The sequence below is a fragment of the Platichthys flesus genome, chromosome 1 (genome assembly GCF_949316205.1).
Source record: "Platichthys flesus chromosome 1, fPlaFle2.1, whole genome shotgun sequence".
NCBI lineage: Eukaryota > Metazoa > Chordata > Actinopteri > Pleuronectiformes > Pleuronectidae > Platichthys > Platichthys flesus.
The window spans coordinates 14761632-14779389 of record NC_084945.1 but is presented as its reverse complement, the minus strand read 5'-3'; the positions used below and the strand labels follow the sequence as shown (position 1 = coordinate 14779389).

Below are 17758 nucleotides of genomic sequence, written 5' to 3'. Positions count from 1 at the left end.
AAGGTGCTGTTTTAAATGATCCTTGTAGTATTTTGACCTAAAGATGCTACAGACATTTCATTAAGACCCCAAGGAACCATATCAACTGTGGTAAAAACGGCATAATATGTCCCCTTTAAGATCATCTTGAGGGAATTTCTTTAAATTCGATACAAACATTCACTTGGACATTCGAAGGTTCACAGTTATTTCATGATTCATCAGGAACATCCATCTGATACAAACTTTCATATAGAGTCAACGATGACCTGATCAGAATTTAGTGGTCGAAGCTTAAGGTCACTGTGACCTAAAAAACCTGAATTTGGCTTCTTGAACATGATAACTGAAGTTGGACTCTACGGAATTTCTTCAGATTTTGACCAGTTGTCTTTTGGAACGAAATATTAACTAAATCGATTTCAATGGTCAAAGGTCACAGTGACCTCATATGAATTTAGAAAAAATGCAGAGCAACTAAGCTGTAATGATTGTTGGTGGCATAGAAACTCGGAGCAGTAATTGAAGCTATGCAGCTCCTGTGAATAGTCGACTCTCCATGATGACAGGGTTTTCAACTTGTCTTAGAGTGTGGCAGTGTAGAACAGCTACAGTACAAACATTTGCCTTTAAATTAGTTCTGATGACACTTTGTGCGCAAGGTTTCGTTTGAAGCTCGCAGCCTCGACAGCGTCCTCACACACTATCCCTTTGTGGGTGAGCCAGGGACTCTGAATGGCAAGCATATCAATTGGGTGGCAGTTTTTGCTTGTGCCATGGCCATAAACAGCCCACTAACTATTCACCAAAGCCTGATGTACCTTCCCCTTTCACTCCAGCAGCAATTCCAGGGTGTAACTGCTGCTTTCGTTTTTTGCTGTTTTCATTTTCCTTCTGTCATTTGTCGGATTTCTCTCTGCATGGATGCACAGATGATTTGCTGTCCACGGTCCGTTCCTGTGGGAGACAACATGAGGGGCAGTACTATAGGTAAAGGTCAGTGCAGTCAGAGGTGGACATACTGCTGGGGAAAAGGTCAGGGAGGAGAGTGCACCTGCTGGTGTCGGGGGCCACAGCCAAAGCCTCCGAGACGGCAGAGAACAACTGAAGATAGGAGACGTGTGGATGGAGAGAGGGGAGGTATGAGGAGAGGGAGGGAGGTGGTGGAAATCATGTTCTGTGGAGATAAGGTCATGACCAGGTGGTGGTGACACCAGTAGCTCTGAGCATTGATGGCAACAGTGACCAAGATCACGTAACATGAGAAAATAAAAAAGAAGTGTTTCTATGTGTCCCTGTGTGTGTGCATGTGTGCATGGTAGTTTATATCCATATATTCTGTGGCTGTGTGCAAAGCAAGTCACATGAGCCATCTCCCCTGTCCTGCAGACTTATCACTCTGCAGGAGTTGGTCCCTCTGCTAATGAAGTCATCTCTATCCCTACACTGACTACTCGACTCTGGGAGGAGAAAAGTAAGGGAAGCAGCTGGGAGAGGGAGAAATGGAGGCATGGGTGAGGATTGATGCAAATGTGCAGGGTGAGACACAGAGTTAATGATATCACAGAGGACAAGTGTGAAACAATTGAAAGAGAGAGGAGTAGATAGCGGAGAAAAAATGCAGAGGGAGAAAGGAGTAACAGTGAGGGGTGAGGAAAGCAAAGGAGGCAGAGCAAGTGAGCACTGCACTGCGTGTCATTGGCCCCCTGGCGGGAACAATCCATCTCAAATTGATCTTCCAGCTCGGCCCAGCAGGGCATTCTGAATCAATCTCAAATTGATCTCTGTGCCAGAGGTCGGGAAAACTAGCAGTGGAGCTTATCAGAAATATAGTGGTGCTGGGAGGATCTGACAGGGAAACTTATCACACTGCACAACAGGAAATGGGCTCTGAGCCCCCGGGGCAGCAAGAGGACGAGCCTGCTCCCTGTATACACACATACTCTCACACACAGGCAATTGCATGCAAGCACACACACACACACACACACACACACACACTATGTCCCTGCGTGTACCCAACACAACCCCCACACAACACATGCTCCCCAGTGTTCAGCACTGTACAGATACTGTGTATAGACACAGTCACATAAACAAAATGGCTCACACAAGCTCTCACACACTCTGCTCCTGCATCAGCACACCCATCCCGAGGCTACCTTTAAAAAATAAAAAGTTTGTGCGAGCACAAAGTGTCAATATATTTTAAGTTAGACAGGTAAGATTTGAGGCCTCGAGCTCTTAATGACTTATAACACATTTAATGTGTCCTCAGCAGGGCTGTTTGAGAGGCCGGAGGAAAGACGATCAATATAGCGTCTTGCATTTAGGGCGTCTGTCAGCTTAGGGGAGCAGCCTGCCTCTCCAGGCCCAGTAAAAATAAAACCATATAAACAATCATTCAAAAGAATCTCTGGAAGCACGTGGAAAGTCCAGCACAGGAGTGTAGCGACTCCTGCCACAGCTGCCGGTGACTGTGTGTAGTACTCTAATGAAAAGTCAAGTACCTGCTACTTAAGGTAATTTTTAATTAAGTGTGTTTCTAAAGCTGCATTCAGAGATAAATGGTAAATGGTCTGTATTTATATAGCACTTTTCTTGTCTTGATGACCACACAAAGCGCTTTATAGTACAGTTTGCCATTCACCCATTCATACCCATATTCATACAGTGCAAATATTAGCAGCATTTTTTTTTCTATGAGGGGCAATTCGGGGTTCAGGATCTTGCCAAAGGACACTTTGGCATGCAGATGGGGAAGTCTGGGATCGAACTGCCGACCTTCTGGTTGGAGGACGACCGCTCTCGAATCTAATCTCGCGTTTAGCCACAGCCGAGATTCACTGAAGACTGCAATTTTCCTACAATTTTCCAGAGGTTCTGTATATGAGGACAAGTTATTCTCCCAGCCCCCCCTCTCCCAGAGAAAAATGACCGGGTAATGTTGAGGATGTTTTTAACATCCAATTGATGCATCAGGGTGAAAGAGAGGTGTGATCCAGCTGCTTTTAGCAGTTGGATCACCAAATAGTGCTCCAAATAGTGCACATCTGACCTGAACAATCTCTTGCTGCGTTCTTTAGATGTGAGAGGCAAGTCAGGAAAATATCCAGACATTTCCCAGACATTTTCCAGAGATCATATCTTTAAATGGCTAAAATGTTCAAGTTTGCCTCTGTAACAGAAAGTTTATTCGCTAATTATTTATTTCCTCTTGTCAACACTGTGATCACTGTGAAACCTCCGTCAGAAAACTCAAAAAAAAACAGTGAGCTACACAGACACCACCCCTCGCCTCAATGTTCCAGAAAAGTGTTTGTGGACTTTGCTTGTGCTTTCTCTCACTTTTTGTCGCTGTGTGGGTCACCAGAACCTGAAGCTGGCAGCAACTTAACAGAGCGAGGGCCAGCGACCTGAACGCAGAGAAAACTCCAAGTTCATTTTGACGTCAGAGAGAGCTGCAGTGTGACACAGAAAATGGGGTGAGGGGAGCGATACGGGCAGTGCAGAGGGAAAAGAGTGAGGGCTGAGCATCAGGGTGTTTGAGCAAGTCAGCATTTGGGAGGCAGCATGAGAGACCTTTCTCTGTGGCCTGGACTGGAAAAGCTCTCTGTCAGCACTGAGGGGTAATGGGGGTTAGAAGGGGGAATAGAGGGAGAGAAGATGAGTGTGTAAGTTTATAAAAAAAAGTGTGAGTGTGTGGGTTAAAGTAGCTGCGTTTCCCAAAGAATACTACAATAATACCAGTGATTATCAGCGCTACAATGAGCTGACTGGCCAAGCGCTCATGAATCCAAATAAATTTCCTCCTTTAAAAACTGGAGCATTCAGTGAATTTCAGGTAAAGCGTTTTTAGCGGAACATATTTTATAATTTCATTGGGGATCGAAAGCAGCAGCTCCCATGTATAAGCTGCCGTGATACCAAGACAGATGCAAATTTAGAGACGGATCATTAACAGGACACCTTGGTGTGGTTTAGCTGTCCTCTTGCCTCGGCGCCAAGCGCATAAACTCTCTGATGACCAGCTTATGTTAATTAATGCTTCTGCAAAGACAGGCCAGAGATGCTCTTCCACATTTGGCATCCACGCACACACCCACACACACACACACACCCACACACACACACTTAACAACCGACCCCCAGTTTCACACTTAATTTATTCTTGCAGTCTAACCTGCGATACCAACCAATGAATGCCCTTCAAATATCACACCCGCCTCCATCCTGCTGTCTAGATGACCTAGATGACCTTCCGTTCACGGAGATCATTATCCTATGACCAAAGCCTATAACTACCACATGTCAAATGTCAGCCTTTACCGTTACTTAAATATAATTTTATTGGGAACCCTAAACCATTGTCGAGCTGAAACTGAACTGTTCGGATATTTGCCCCAAACGCCAAGCGCACTTACTGCACACATGTTGTCTGTGCTGTAGCTTGCAACAGACACCTGTGTAGAAGTCTTCCTTGTTTTTGTCAAAATACCCACACAAAAATATTTACATTATATGGATTATTTTTAGATTAGTAAAGCTGTATATTCACATGGTTAGGTTTTTGTTATATCTCAGTCATTTTGGAAGTGGGCACATGTGTACCTATGGCCAGTGACACATGCATGTTTTTTGTGCTTTGGTACATCTACAAAGTCTTTCTATTTCTCTCCATTCTGTCTTTTTCCTCGTTTTTTTGAATGTGTATGAAGGAGATTTGTAAAGTCCCAGGAAAAGATCAAGATGAAAAACTTGCATGGTTCCATCTTCACTCCAAGTTGCTCTGCCCCGGTCAAATCGACTGCGCTGCCTTTTTCTGTCTAAACGCACCATAAGAGCTCCGTTCAGCGTTTGGCTGTATAAAAAAACAAAACAGTGTGTAAAATTGTATCACAAATTCAATATTATATTAAATATAAAATAATATTATTTCTAGAAAAAACTAACAAAAGTATTTGGTCTATAAACTCAGTACTGTGTTCAGTCAGCCCTGAACATTCAGAAAAAAACGTTTCTTACAGAGCCATACTAAAGCCACATGTGTTAAAGCTGTATCAGAAGGTTTGTTAGGATGGCATAGCTGCTCTTGAAAAATCTTCTATCTTCATACCTTTTCTAATACTGTGGACTCTCTGTTTTGAGTGTTTTGTTCTGCTGCAGGTTTCTTGGATCTCAAAATTCTACTAATGGCCTCTTCACTTTACTGCCCGACTGTTGTTCTCTGAGCTGCATTATCAATCTAAGTGCACGGTCTACAGCGCACAACCAGACCATCCCTGTGTGTATGCACATATTGCAACCCACCTGCGTAAGTGCATATTACTATTTAAAACATGTTCCCTTAAAATAACAGTTAAATACCCTACCACTGCAGATTTTGTTGATTGAAAGCACCACGATATTGCAGCAACAACAACACACCCATGAGTGTTCAGACGTTGGCCACATGTGCATTTGCTTTTTAAACAACATGTGCACTGGTCCCTCCTTTACCATTGCCAGTGGACTTCTCAGTTTTTTTCCCCCCTTGCTTCATGGTTGACTTCACAAACTGAGAAGGTTGCTCAACTTGCTGTCTTGCCAAAACAGAGCGTTCCCCCGGGTGTCACATTTCCAATCACTGATGATCGGAGCTGATAAATATACTGCAGAGTCATTTGCCGATTGTATCCTTTCCCATTGTAGACGGAAGCCAGATGTTAGTGGGTTTGGTGACCAGTGGAAAAAGGGCTCAAGACTGAAACTAACACAGACCCTTGGATCGCCATCGGCAGCCACGTCTCTCTTCTTTCCTTTTGCCACATCTCTCTGCCTTCACTCCCTCCGCCTCTTTCCTTCTCCATCATTAACGAGAATGAGGCAAACACAGGGAGGTTGTTGACAGAGCACGGCCGCTGTTGGCTGAGGTTAAACTTTTGCCCAGTGAGGATCGCAGACTGCAGTGTGAGGTTGACCTAGCAAATGTCAGTCCTGTCGATCACAGTTAAAAACACAGACAGCTCTCAGGAGAGCCTTTCTGAATGGCAGCTTATTATTTGCTCTAGATATCCCCTAAATGTTCTGATCCTCTGTCGCTGTCCGATAGAAGAAGAGGATTTGTTCTGCAGGATGACAAAGTCAAACCAGACTCAGAGACACACAGACACACACGCACACACGCACACTCCAAAACCGAAAAGGTCTTTGTACTTTTAGTTGGAAGCAGAGAAGTTCATTTTAGCGCGTGCTGCGTTGCCCTTCGTGCGATTGAGCCTAGAGGACTTTTAGCTTTTAATTCTTCAATGACTTCAGGACAACAGCACAGTTCAGGACATGGAGACGACGCAGGAGCTCAACAGAGATGAAAAGGCTGGAAGGATTAATTACTCCGGGCAGCCTTGGGTAACCTTTTTAACTTTGCGCTGTATTAGCCGGTTTTGACGGAGATAGTCACCCCTGTTAGAGGAAGCGCCTTGATATCCATGCTCCTCGTGCTCTTTACGGAGAAAGGGGTGCGGGGGGAGGGGCCTCTGGATGTCACCCGTCACCTTACCGCTGTGTAATGCAGCTAATTAGCCCTAAGTGTCCTGAACTCTGAAATTTCCAATTACTGCTCCTAGCGAGACCCGGCACTTTTGATGAATGGCAACGAGCTCAAGCGGTTGGCCCTCCTGCAGAGAGGCCACATACATACATGTATGATGAGGTATTTACTTGCATGGCGTAAATAATAGGAAGATGACATGTTAACCGGCTCACTTTTCCCACTGAGCTCTAACTACAAGCTGAAATATGGAAGACCTCGTCTAAGTTGGTATAAAGAAGCGTCATTGGCTCAGTTTGTTTTGTGCGTCTGCAGATGGTCTTAAGTCACACAGAAGAAACTGACTTATCCCATTCCAAACACTCTGCCTCCAGGAGGATTAGGACACATCATCAACACTACTGAGGGGATTCTGCAGTGCACATACACACAGAGTTAAACCCACAATTTTGCACATATTTATGGTGTGAAGAAATACATACGCCCACATACTGTACACGCTATAGAATTCACTGTAGCACACACAAAAATGTAGGCTATACTGTCTTCCAGTGATTTAAATACTTTTTTTTCCAGCGTCAAACAGAGGTCAGCTGCATCTGATCAGATTGGTTTATACATTATTACATTATGAATGGATTTTTTTTTATCTGCGACAACAGAATACGGGCAGCTTTAATCATTTATTTACACCCTGTCCTGCAAGATCGCTAAATTAGCAATTAATATAAAAGCTAATTTGGGCTTTTAATCAAAGCAGACACCACAGTGTCTGATTTGAAAGGCAGATTATGTTAATCTTTTGTTTCGACAGTCCACGGCAATTAACCGCCTCCTCTCCTCAGCTCCTTCCATCTCATCTTGTCTCGTCTCCTCAGCTCCTTCCATCTCATCTTGTCTCCTCTCCTTCCTCTCGTCTTCTCTCCTTTCTCTTCTCTCCTCTCCTCAGCTCCTTCCATCTCATCTCGTCTCCTCTCCTCAGCTCCTTCCATCTTATCTTGTTTCCTCTCCTTCCTCTCGTCTCCTCTCCTTTCTCTTCTCTCCTCTCCTCAGCTCCTTCCATCTCATCTCGTCTCCTCTCCTCAGCTCCTTCCATCTTATCTTGTCTCCTCTCCTTCCTCTCGTCTTCTCTCCTTTCTCTTCTCTCCTCTCCTCAGCTCCTTCCATCTCATCGCGTCTCCTGTCCTTCCTCTTACAGACAAGATTGAGACTTTTTTCTAAGTGTGAACCCAAATGCATGCTGGGCCATATAGGAAGGAAGTGAGATTCGATCCAAAGTGGTCACAGGAGACACATTCAGGATGGTTTTTAATACCTGGTGTGAACAGATGTACTTAACACTGTCCACTTTTGATTGAGTCTCTCAGGACTCATGTTAATACCAGGTGGATTGGGCAACTGTCTTCTGTCCTATATGGGGAAGCATTTGAATACACTCTCCATTATGACTCAGTTGTGTTGAACTGATGTATTTCAGTTTCCCATCAGTCGTAGCGGCTCACATTAAATCGCAGGCTGTTCCATGAGACTTGCACATTGTTTCTAACTCATTCTTTAGCTGTTGGCAAATCAAACGATGACAGTGGAATTGCCACACCTCGTGCCTGCCGCGGCTGATCCTACGAGCCCGCTGCATCAGTCAGGAATGTCCACACCCTGACAGCTGTGGGAGAATCTGACTCATTTCTCTGTCTGTCCCCATCCGCCTTGTCTCTTCCCCAAACTCTCCGTTTGCTCATTGGTCGGGTCCTTTCCTCTCCACTTTATCCACTCATGTCGGTGGCGATGTTGCAATACCATTTTTCCTTCCTCGTTACTGATACCCTGGACTTTGCGCATCAGCTGATGTTAACGATCAAGTACCAGTGCATTTAAAAAGCTTACAACTAATATAACGTATTTCAACTGTTGTATGCTTCTAACACTTTATGGAAGTGATGGTTGCTGTCATAGGTGTATGACCTGGCTCAGGTTAGAGCTTCTTTTATTTTCTAGTTTGACAATCATAACTGAAAAAACACTTCAATTACTACCTTTAAATCAGGTATCAGGTTGGCACATAGATTTGGGTACTCACGGATGCCCGACCCGGCATTTTGGAAGTATCCGATTTCTGCAATCGGAACATCTCTACCTTTTAAAGAGCTCTTGCACCGCTATGAGGCTACCTTAAGGATTTATTCTGATCAAAGAGGAAAATGTCTTTCCTCTGTGGATCACTCTCCAGTTCCCTGTTGCCTGACGCACACATCGGAGGCGGAAGCGTCGGGAAGCGCCACAAAATGCTATCCGCTTCCTTTTGGCGCCCATGTTAATCGATTGGGCTGTTCACACCGGCAGGGAAGTGCCACAGCTGGATTACAAAGTAGCAGAAGAAGCAGAATCGCGGGCTGAGCAGCGCAGAGAAATGCGCTTCCGGTGTGAACAGCCAGGCGGCTGCTCGCATGTGAGTTGGCGCTCCGCCACCGGTGTGTCCCTGGCGTGATACGTGTTGCTTTTGAGGCTGCAGCTCTGCTCCCATGATGCAGCAGGTCTACCCCAGCTGCACTATCTTAGCCCACTGCTCTCAAGCTCCTCTTCCTGATGGTGTGACTGCAATCAAATCTAAAGAGCCGTCAGCCATTCAGAGACACTTAAACCAAAGTGAAGAACGATGAGTGCAATCTGACACATAAACCTCCATATATTTTCAGACTGAATGAATTGCTCTCAGGCCATTATTTAACCTTGATGCACGTAAGGATATAAATTTATGAGCTCCACGAGTTTCCATTACTCCACTGCCTCTCGTGCTACGGCCTGTAGCTGTATATCAATGCCCCGTGGCACATGCAGTATATCCGAATGAAGCAAACCAGCGGGCCAAGCAGTAATGGATGTCAAGGAGCAGATTACATGGTGATGTGTTATTGATCGGCTACTTTCCTTCAGGCCATTGATTAAAGCAGCAGAGTGTGTGATCGCTGCATGTTTAAGTGGGTAATCAGGAAATAATAAAGATGCTCCTTGTCAAATGTAAAGTCTCCCTCAGGATGAAATGTGAGAGCTACCACACGTGTGAAAGTTATTGACTGTATATGCCACAAACAACAGACAATTATTTATAGATGATACAACCATGCAGTTGTCAATAATGGAGATATTTCATTACAAAAAAAAAGTGTTCTTATATTGTCTGCAACCAGGGGGATTAAAAGGATAATGTCCTTTCATTTGTGTAAAAAAACTCTTTCAGTTGACATATTCAGTAGAGCTGCATGATATGGGCAAAAATTATATAATGATAAAAAATGTTGCATCAGTCTATATATCGATAATTATCACAATGAATGTCATATTATTAAGTTTGAAGACAGATTTTGCTCCTCCTTGATGGTTTTGAGTGTGGTGGAACTTTTAGTTAACAAAAAAGGTGTTGAGACAAGATGTCTTTGTAGATGTATTTGTAAAAGCTTTCTGCAGAAAGGATCACGCAGGCAAGGTGGAGGTTGCAAGTGAGATACAATTTGAAGTTTGTGTGCTCATATTTAAGTGTCTCTGTGTGGGTTACCTCCTGACCCCCAAAACACAAAGAGAGGGCTGTGTGAATGTATTGTTCTGTGTCTGGAACTCATCGTCTGATAAGATGGTGACTGATGGGCTGCATCCGAAATGTGTTGGAGAGGAAATGATATCATGTGTTGCTCGGGTGTTGTGTCACTCAGCTGAGTTCTTCAAACAAAGGACAAACACAGTTAAACCAGAGTAGAGCAAAAGGTCACATGATAAAGTGATATCAGGATCAACTTGAAGAGACAATGGGCTCCCATACTAGACAGTGGGTGCACCATAAAGTCTGTGTTGAGCTGTACCCAGGATTGAAATGTCTGCTGTGAGCATACACCAAGAAGTTATTAAGTAAATTTCTATTACGTGAGTCGAGCTTCACTGAACTTTGAATAAACAGGTGAGCAGCTCTTTATGCAGCAGCAGTGGCGCAGCTTCGTGGTCTCGTGGACTGAGTCCTGCAGTTGGTCTCTTCTCTCTGTGACTCAGTAACTGCTGGTCACTTTTACTGGTTCAGAAAGTAATCTGCAACCAGCATCACCACAGGCCAAACAAACAGGCAGGTTTCGAACAGACTCTGCACCAGTGTGAAATAGTTGATGATGCGTTGTGATACCACTAACATAAATGATATGGATCCGTATGACCTATAACATACCATACAGTTTTGTTATTAATTGTGACCATGTGCACATTTAGTGTATTTAATGCAGAGGGGCGTAAACGGAGAATCACTCGTGGCTTTAAAAAACAAAAGAGACAGAGGAATGTATTTTGAATGTGATTGAAATGAAGAGAATAGGAGCGACAGTGATTAAATGAAAGGCTAAGGGGGAGTAGATTAGCTCAGATTTTGTCCTTAGAGAGCGTTTGAGAGGGAGAACAAGCTGCCAGCATCCCCTTCATCTTCCCTTCGTCCCCCATCAAAGCTGCTACGCTTTCATCTTCATCATACTCACCCCCAACATCCCGTGGTGTCTCTGCTCTGTCTCCCTCTGTCTCTCCTCTAACAGTCAGTCCGTGAACACAAACGATATTTTCAGATTTTATGGCTGGGCAACAAGAAAAATCCCATTCTCATACAATTTAGAAATAAACTAAGATACATCGCCTTGTGGTTCAACTTGACAGGTGATCACCACAATTTTTGACGTATCCACACTAGATGATGGAGTTAGGCCAATGCAGAGTAATGTTCTTCCTGTGCTTTGTCGTAGTTAGTTTGAACAATAGACTGTATTTAAAGATGGACCCCAAAATGCTCCCCAAAGCATCTTGATCTCTGCCTGGTGGGTGGCTGGAGTATAGGTCTCCTCCATGTTAGTGGATGGGAGATGGATCAAACTAAAAAGTGAAAGTACACGTGGAATAGTTTTTTCTCAAAGAGGATTTCTGACATTTTAAGTAGTTCTTACTTAAAATGTAAGTAGTAGTTTAAATATAAGAACTACATTTACTTTTCGAGCAATTTTTGTATTAATCATTTCATGCTTTAAAAACGGGGTGAAACGTAGTGACTGACAGCTGAGATTGGCTCGTGATTGGTCAAGCATGTGTGTTGTCTGGACCTCAATACCTCGACTGCTATACTTGCAGCGTGTGCCCGGGATATTTTGACATTTCTGGAGCTAGGGAGGGAGTAGAGACGTGTCATTCATATTTATATACAGTCTCTGGTCTGAACCAGCTGAAAGAAAACTGTGACTCATCTGCTCAGTTTGTGGATAAATATCTCAACACTCTGAAGGAGCGAATATCTCGTCATCAAACTACTTCTTAACAGGCTTAGACACGGCTCAATGAAAGAGGAGAAGTTTTCGGAGTTTTACTGTTTTACTGCATATTTTTGGAACCTGTCCTGTTTATTACATTGTTCACTTTTAGAGACCACGACGTGAGCTTTAGATTCATTGGTATCAACAGACATTAGGAGCGCGACAGACTCCTCTTTGTAATCACACCGTGGGAACACGACCAACTGACACAACATCATTCCCAGTCTGTCTACATTTGTTCATGTAACTAATAATGTAACAACAGGTGTGGGTACAGTGGATAATGGAACACAATGGGAAGCCTATAAACACTAATAAAAAACGCCAACACACGTATGACAGGAGACTTGCGATCATAAATCTGTTTCCACATTGCTCGATGGATTTTTTTCCCAACACAACAATGTGTTTCTATATTAATAGATTGGGGGCAGCCACGTGATACAGTATAACGTAGTGTTTTCTTTACAGCAAGAAGGGTTTTGGTTTGAATCCCATGCAGTGTGGCCTGGGTCTGGGTTTTCCTGCATAGATTCAATATATTCTCCTCTTAACGGCTCATTACTAGCGATGAATGCAATATTCACACCTGCTTTTTATATGATCTGGAAATCTATCATACTTCACCTGCCGCTTCCGACCTGATTTAGGGAAAAACTTATGTTAAAATAAATCTGAATTCTCAGTGGAGCACAGTCGTTAAACCCGTCTGTCCTTCACCGCATGCAAATGTAAATGAATGGCCATCACATTTTCATGGAAGAGAGCGAGCGAGAGAGAAAAAGAGTGAGAGAGGGAGAGAGAGAAAGGGGAAGAACATAATAGGTGTTGAAATGAAGTAACTGGAACTAATTCCTTCTTCGTGCTTTGTACTATGACGAATGACACCAAATTTCATTAATTCTGGGAGGTTTTAGTGTAACGCTGCACTTTGCTTCATGAATTGTATGAGTAATATATCTGACAGTAGGTGTGTGTATCGGTGCACATCTAATTTCACAAAGTCACTGGTGTGCGGGAAGCATGATGTGCATGTACACGGGATGTGTAAAGAAAGATTACGTTGTCATTAGCTGCTTCGATGAGAAACATGGGACAAGCTCCAACTCAAACTCCAAGATTTACCTTCAAATACACTCAAGGCAGAGAGGCTTGATGAAGATGTGGCTCTTCACTTGGGTGAGATTTAGCTATTTTTAAATGACATCTACTTAGCAAGACGTTCAGATGGAACCTAAACTTAGCTGCTGCTTTTAAGATGTTTTTCTAAATCCAGCAGCAGGTCTACAGTTGTGGCACTTCTGATGTAATGGAACAAAACACACAGAAACCTTTGTCTGCTTTTGGCCATCTCTGTAAATGCTGTAACTTCCATCAACAGATGCATTTCTGCTGTGGCTCACTGTCATTTGTAAATATACAGTTTAACTTTCATATTAATTTAACTGTCCAGTCTGATTACTAAGAGCTGGTAGTGATTGTAAGAAATTATGATTTGATGTCACCACAATCAAGAAAACAAGAATCCCACATTAAGTGTCACTTTGATTTATTGTCAGTGAGATTAAATTGCATCTGTCAAGGCTCTAAGCCAATTGAACTACATCTATAATATTTCATCTCACACAGTTTATCTCACACACACACACACACACACACACCTTAAAGGTTTTTCTGATGGGTTTCTGCCTTTGGTGGTTGTTCCGTGTGCACAATGGAGGAAATCTTTGTTCACAAAAAGCAACTTGTCTGTGCCTAATGCACAAACACACTCACACAAACACACTCTCACACACACACACATGCACATACACACAGGCATGCTGAGGCTGAAATGATTTATGGCCAGCCATGACTAATGGATTGCTTTGGCTCTTGAGAAATTATGAAAAAGAAATTAATTAGCCTTTAGTGACCCTGCTGTCCATCTACCTCTCTCTCTCCCTCTCTCTCTCTCTTCCTCCCTCCCGCTCTCTCTCTCTCACTCACACACACACACACACACGTTGCTATGCTCAGGATACACACTGACCCTGGCACTTGGCTGCTCAGTGTAGATGTAAATACAGTCTAAATGGAGGCTAAGCTTACCTGACACAGATGTATCTACAATGAATCACATTTAACTATCTGTTAATTACAAATATTTACGGCACCACAGTGACATTTCCAATGACCCAGCTATCATTACAAATTAATAACCTACTATGTTATTTAACAATTGACAGTTATTTAACATTTATTGCTAATAATTGATGTAAAGAGTGAAGTAGAAGTGAAATCCTGCAAAGTCTAATCTATTCAGCCTAATTAAAATAACAAATACAGGGATAAAAAAAGAATAAAAGCTTCACATTACAAAATGTATTTACTGCGAACACCGATGATTTATTCTGTCTGCTTCTAAGCCCAGAAGACTCCACTGTGATGAAGGTAAACGTTTGAGTGCCACTGGGACAGAAACAGGCAGAGAGTGAACAGCAGCTTAGTTCTCCCTCAGAGAGGATTTCGGAGAATAGCTGTTATTCTCTCTCTCTCTCTCTCTCTCTCTCTCTCTCTCTCTCTCTCTCTCTCTCTCTCTCTCTCTCTCTCTCTCTTTCTTCAGGCAGACTTCACTTCGAGAACAGAAAGCTCGGCTCAGCTGAGGAGCTGTGGAGTTACTGCTGCTCTCCTCCTCTTTTCTCGGGCCTCTCTGTGTTTTCTTAACTGGTGAAAAAGAAGAATTTACCTGAAATACACACGTCTTTATTTTATGTCCTGGAATGCACTATGAATCAATATGTTTCAGCTGGTTTGACAAAATGAGCTCAAACAACACATTTCACTATTTCAAGAACTTAAATTGGATCCTTGGCACATGTGTAGCTCAGGCATGAGCACTTGTTATAAATAATTTGGCAGTTTCCTGTCTCCTGACCTCTGAAAACCAGCTGGTGTGAGACAGAGAAGTGTCCCTGAGAGTAACACTGGAGGAGCAATGATTACAGTCCACTCCAAAATAGGTCCACACTTCAGATCCACACAAACACACAGAGGTTGAGAGGTTTGTTCTTCTCATAACGCTGACATATTTGTCTTTGTATATTTGTACAAGGGTGTACTTCTGTCTGTGCCATTCGGTTTTAGTCCCTTGATGTTTGTCTCATGGTGGAGATGAGCATCAGGGGACTGCAGCCACAAACTCTCGCTCTTTGACAGATATATGTCAAGGACGGTGGGTGTGTTATGTAACTCTCCCGGAATAAGTCACCTGAACAGTCGTGTTGTTTTCATGTCAATATTTTGTGGAATACGAGCTGTTACTTGAATATCTCTAAAAATAGCTCTAAAATGTGTCTCATCTCAAATAGTTTTCACTTTGTTGTCTTATTTAATTTTTCATATTTGCTGACATTTAACTATAAACAATATTTTTATTAACAGTTAATCACATGACTTGTATGTCCAAGGTTTCACCAATATGGTGACAAACCAACAAACATCATTGGATGCTGCACTTCCTCTCTGTTTTGCATCTTACAACTTACTGTCATGGTTTTCTAAGCTCTAGTTTTGTGTCACATTTACAATGCATGAAATCCTTATCTTGCAGGTTAAACAATTGAGACAAACTGAATTGATTTGAATGTAATTCAAGGGAAGTGAATTGAAGACTGGTTGAGGGAGAAATGGATGGAGTGAGGTCAGTTTGAACGAAGGGAAAGCATGACAGTAAGGTGAAAGAAGGACAAAGACAGATAGAGGGAGTGAGTCAGAGAGGGAGACAAAGAGAGAGACACGGGGAGGGAGAGCAACATGGAGGGATTATTAGCGACTCTGCGCTGGGATTAGGGAGGAATGCTGAGGTCTGACACACCAGAATGTTCACCCTGGCTTAGTGTCACTTTTCTCTCCTCCACTTCCTCCGGTTCTTTCCGCAGGTACACACCAGCTACCACCCCACATAAGTTCAGCCCTGTCACATCACTCACCTGCCACCGATTCTCCCATAAACACACACACATGCCTCACAGCTTGCCTCACTAAGCTGATACGTGCACAGAGGTGTTTAGTGGGTGGTACAGTTGGACCATGAGACCATTTTTATGGATTTTCCAGCTTTGATGTTGCAGCAGAACAAATCCAATGTCTTTTTCCAGCTGGCTGGAGATCATGAACACTGTATTCTTTCCAGATGAAGTGATAGCACCATATTACCCTGCTGCAGCTCAAACACACACACACACACACACACACACACACACACACACACACACACACACACTTTTAAACACTGACACACCAAACAAGCTTGCTGTGTGTTAAGAGCGGTCTGTGAAAGCTGAGCAAACGTGTATCATGCACCTTCAACAAATACTTTTTCTAACCACCTCCTCCTTCTTTGTCTCCCTCTCCACCTCTCCTGCAGATCTGAGTTCGACCTGGACTACGACAGCTATCATGAGGACTACTATGACAGGTACTGTCAGAGAGCTATGCATGGCAGCTCACACACCTCATTGCTTGTCTGTGTGTCACAGGAGGCTAAAGAGGATGAGGCTGAAGCACATTCTTCATCCCTGCTGTCTTCAGTCCTTTCTGATTCCCATCGCGGTCTGCTGCGCAACTGTCAATCATCCGCTCCCTGCTTACGCTGTTGCCTGTAACTGCTTAAACAGCCAGCAGCTCACTCATCACATCACCCACATGTGGACATGGAAATATGCAGACATACACAAAATATATTTATGTCTTCAGGCTGTGACAGTCGCACACATGTCATGAGATGTTGGACATAGACTTCTGGCTGGGCCATTAACCAAAAATGTATCAAGACTGACATTTATAACCTCTAACTGACTTAATCTTGCTCATGTAAGTTAATTTCGTTAATGCTTCCCCAATGTGTGCATTCATGAACTGTCGGGTTTTCTGCTACGTTCATTTTTTGCAATTGCGCGATAACAGTTAATTAATCGTTATTGAGGTTTAAGTTTGTAATAATGGTGATATTGATTCAAAGTAATATTGCCCAGCCCTATACTTATAAAAATATGGACAAATTGTCTCCACTTCATCCCACCAGATTCGAACACTGCGTACTTGTGTCGATGACGCAGTAGTGAACGAGGGATGGAACCACTATATCTAATTCCTGCTGATGCACGCTGTCGACAAGTCAGTCTCAGCTGTCAAGCACGGTGCTTTTATCGCATCAATAACTAAACTTAACTGAGCAGAAAAATGTATACTTATACATAAATCGACGTAAGAAGAACTACCTAAAATGAATCAACAACTGATTTTCCATTCTGTGCCTTACCACAAAGGTGAAGTCATGAGGCAGTCCTGGGGATAAGTTTCACTAAAAGACCTTTTCACTCTCCATTTATTTAAAATAAGCAAGCTTGAGACTACTAAAGCAGATGTTTTTTCAGACAGTCTTAAGGTAGATTGAAAATGAATGCCAAACTTCACGGCCTGTGTTGAGAAATGTCACAGGTTATAAGCCACTGTCACTTCAGGTTAAGTTCTTCGTAGAAATGCAGTTAAAGCAACACAAAACAGACATTAGGGTTATGTGCTGCTCCATGTAGACACTGAAAGTTAGCATATTATCTGGGACTCACTGTGCATTCACAGGCTCCTGGGATGGTCCATTTCCCCAAGTTGTGAAGGTATTCTTCTGTGGACGCTGTAAACAAAACGTGTTGTATTTATTGGTTTAGAGCATTTAAACAACACCTTACTGATATTTGAATAATAATGAAGGGCAAATAAAAGGATCAGGTGCGACAGGAAGATAAATAATTTCAAACATATGAAAGTTTATCATAAATGCTACCATTCAGAGCTGATTGTAAAATGTAATTTATCGGTTTATAAGTGATGACGTCCGCAACTGGTGTATCAACATTTTCATAGACTTTCCGGGTTGTGGTTCTGACCT

The 17758-nt window shown here is 43.0% G+C and overlaps 1 protein-coding gene across 3 annotated transcripts in view; it reads left to right on the top strand.

Annotated features, from left to right (window-relative positions):
* The window catches only part of LOC133951959 (heterogeneous nuclear ribonucleoprotein C-like), a 38601-nt gene that overhangs the window by 12528 nt on the left and 8315 nt on the right, over positions 1–17758 (top strand). For all 3 annotated transcript variants that reach the window (XM_062386217.1, XM_062386232.1, XM_062386226.1), the window contains exon 3: positions 16238–16288. In XM_062386217.1, the coding sequence (XP_062242201.1) occupies positions 16238–16288 (51 nt within the window). The remainder of the gene's footprint in view (positions 1–16237; positions 16289–17758) is intronic.